The sequence below is a fragment of the Limanda limanda genome, chromosome 12 (assembly GCF_963576545.1).
Source record: "Limanda limanda chromosome 12, fLimLim1.1, whole genome shotgun sequence".
NCBI lineage: Eukaryota > Metazoa > Chordata > Actinopteri > Pleuronectiformes > Pleuronectidae > Limanda > Limanda limanda.
Genome location: NC_083647.1, coordinates 24,783,924 through 24,785,941, shown reverse-complemented (window position 1 = coordinate 24,785,941; position 2,018 = coordinate 24,783,924). Strand labels below are relative to the sequence as shown.

General features: G+C 38.6%; 1 protein-coding gene across 1 annotated transcript; it reads left to right on the top strand.

Moving 5' to 3' along the window:
* The first annotated feature begins 1,050 nt into the window (after positions 1-1,050).
* LOC133015060 (phospholipase A and acyltransferase 4-like) lies at positions 1,051-1,689 on the top strand. The gene is made up of 3 exons (XM_061082194.1): positions 1,051-1,065; positions 1,184-1,286; positions 1,421-1,689. The coding sequence occupies exons 1-3, from the start codon at positions 1,051-1,053 to the stop codon at positions 1,687-1,689; spliced, it is 387 nt and encodes a 128-aa protein (XP_060938177.1).
* Positions 1,690-2,018: the final 329 nt, after the last annotated feature.

Genomic DNA, 2,018 nt, shown 5'->3' with positions numbered 1-2,018 from the left:
TTGTAACAGGTAAAAATAAATAAAATGTCAACAGTTTTCTTTATTTTTGTTCTATAATTTCATAAATGCAATAATCTACAGATTAGTATAGTATAACTTTATATAAAATTTTATCAGCTTTGTTATCAAATATGTTTTGCGGCTCCAGACAAATTTTATTTGGGGGAAGAGGGGGCAAAATGGCTCTTTTGATAGTAAAGGTTCCCGACCCCTGCTATAGATCTATAGGAGGGACATCTAATGGACAACCTAAGTACTGAAAGCTAGACTAGTATGCAGTTGTAGACACAACACAGGGGGTCCCTGGACCTGAGAAGGGAAGATAAGGAGTTTAATGTGGCTATTAAATGTGACTAAAACTAGACTAAAATGTAATTTGTTTTCGTCGACTAAAACTAGACTAAAATGTTATTTATTTTCGTCGACTAAAACTAAGAAGGATAAAAATGACTAAATGTGACTAAAACTAATATGCATTTTCGTCAAAAGACTAAGACTAAGACTAAATCAAAAATAGCTGTCGAAATTAACACTGGCTGCCGCAACTTCTTCACAACTTCAACAGAACTTCTTGTTGTCTTCACCTCCGATGATTTAATGCTTGAACAACAAAGACGTTCATTTTGTGAGAGTAAAATCTAAATGATGATAGAGTTCCAACAAACTAATGAAATCAATGGGTTCATTAGTTTTCTCCCATCAAACGAAACACAACCTTTTTTCACATGCACTTTATTCAAACCACTTGGTGAATACAGCACCTGAACACGTGGATGTTAGACACACATGTTGTCTACAATCTAATCAATGTCAAGTGAAGGTTGGTCTCAGTCCACGAAGCTGATGACCACAGGACGTACGTATCTCTGACAAATGTTTATTGCGCTCCATGAATTACAATGTGAAACCAAATCTAAACAGATCAAATGGAAACAATGTTGGTTTCAGACTTTTAGGTGTGAAAACGACTCAAGTAAACTTTCCTCCAAGTCCTGATACATTAGTCGAGTTTCTTTCGTACGTCAACCTGTGGCAGGGCTGTGTCGTCGTATGACCCTCGTGCTCGTGCACACAAACAAATACAACAGGAAGCCACGATGTAGAGCACTTTGATCACTGCACATTTACATTGACTACATGTCCACTTTATTATTTATATTTGTATTTTCATGTTTCTTTTTAGTTTAAAGGAAAACCAGGAGACCTGATCGAGATCTTTCGTAAGGCCTTTCAGCACTGGGCCATCTACATCGGAAAGAATGAAGTGGTTCATTTCGTGTTAGATGGTGAGTGAAGTGATAACTATATTCACGTTAGAATATCACATGGACATGACGTGTATTTCATGATGGCACCTTCCTCCTTTCCTCTTTCTTTGCCTCCCTGTTCTTCCTGTTTGTATTTTCTATAAAACACACAGGTGGTCTGTCAACTGGCTTGTCGGCGAGTCTGAGCAGCACCGGAAAGGTGTTGCGTGAGAAGCTCACCGATGTGGTCGGCAATGACCGTTACAAGGTCAACAATCATCTGGATAAGAGGCGCAAGGCTCGTGATCCTTCCATCATAGTGAAGGAGGCCTGTGCGATGGTGGGCCACGAGCTAAAGTACAGCATTGCCACTTTCAACTGTGAGCACTTTGCTACCAAGATGCGATACGGCGTGGGAGTGTCTCAGCAGGTGTGTATCTAACTGTTGTGTTCATTAACCTCGTTAAATCTTCCACAGCTAAATTAGTGTGTAGATGTTGTGTTTTTTAAAAGGCTATTGACAATACACAAGTCTTCCTTTCTGTTTTCTCCACAAAGTGAGTCATGGTCTTGAACGCTCCGCTTACTGAGAAGCTCTCTCTACAACTCTGATATGACTCAAAAGAATCAAAGAGACAGGATTCATAATAGTTATCTGAAGTGCATGTAGTGGAGATACTGATATTGGGGTTATATAACATTTCTGATACTAATAAATCAGCTTATATATATTCCTATGGTGTCGTTATCAAACCCTTATTACATAAAATG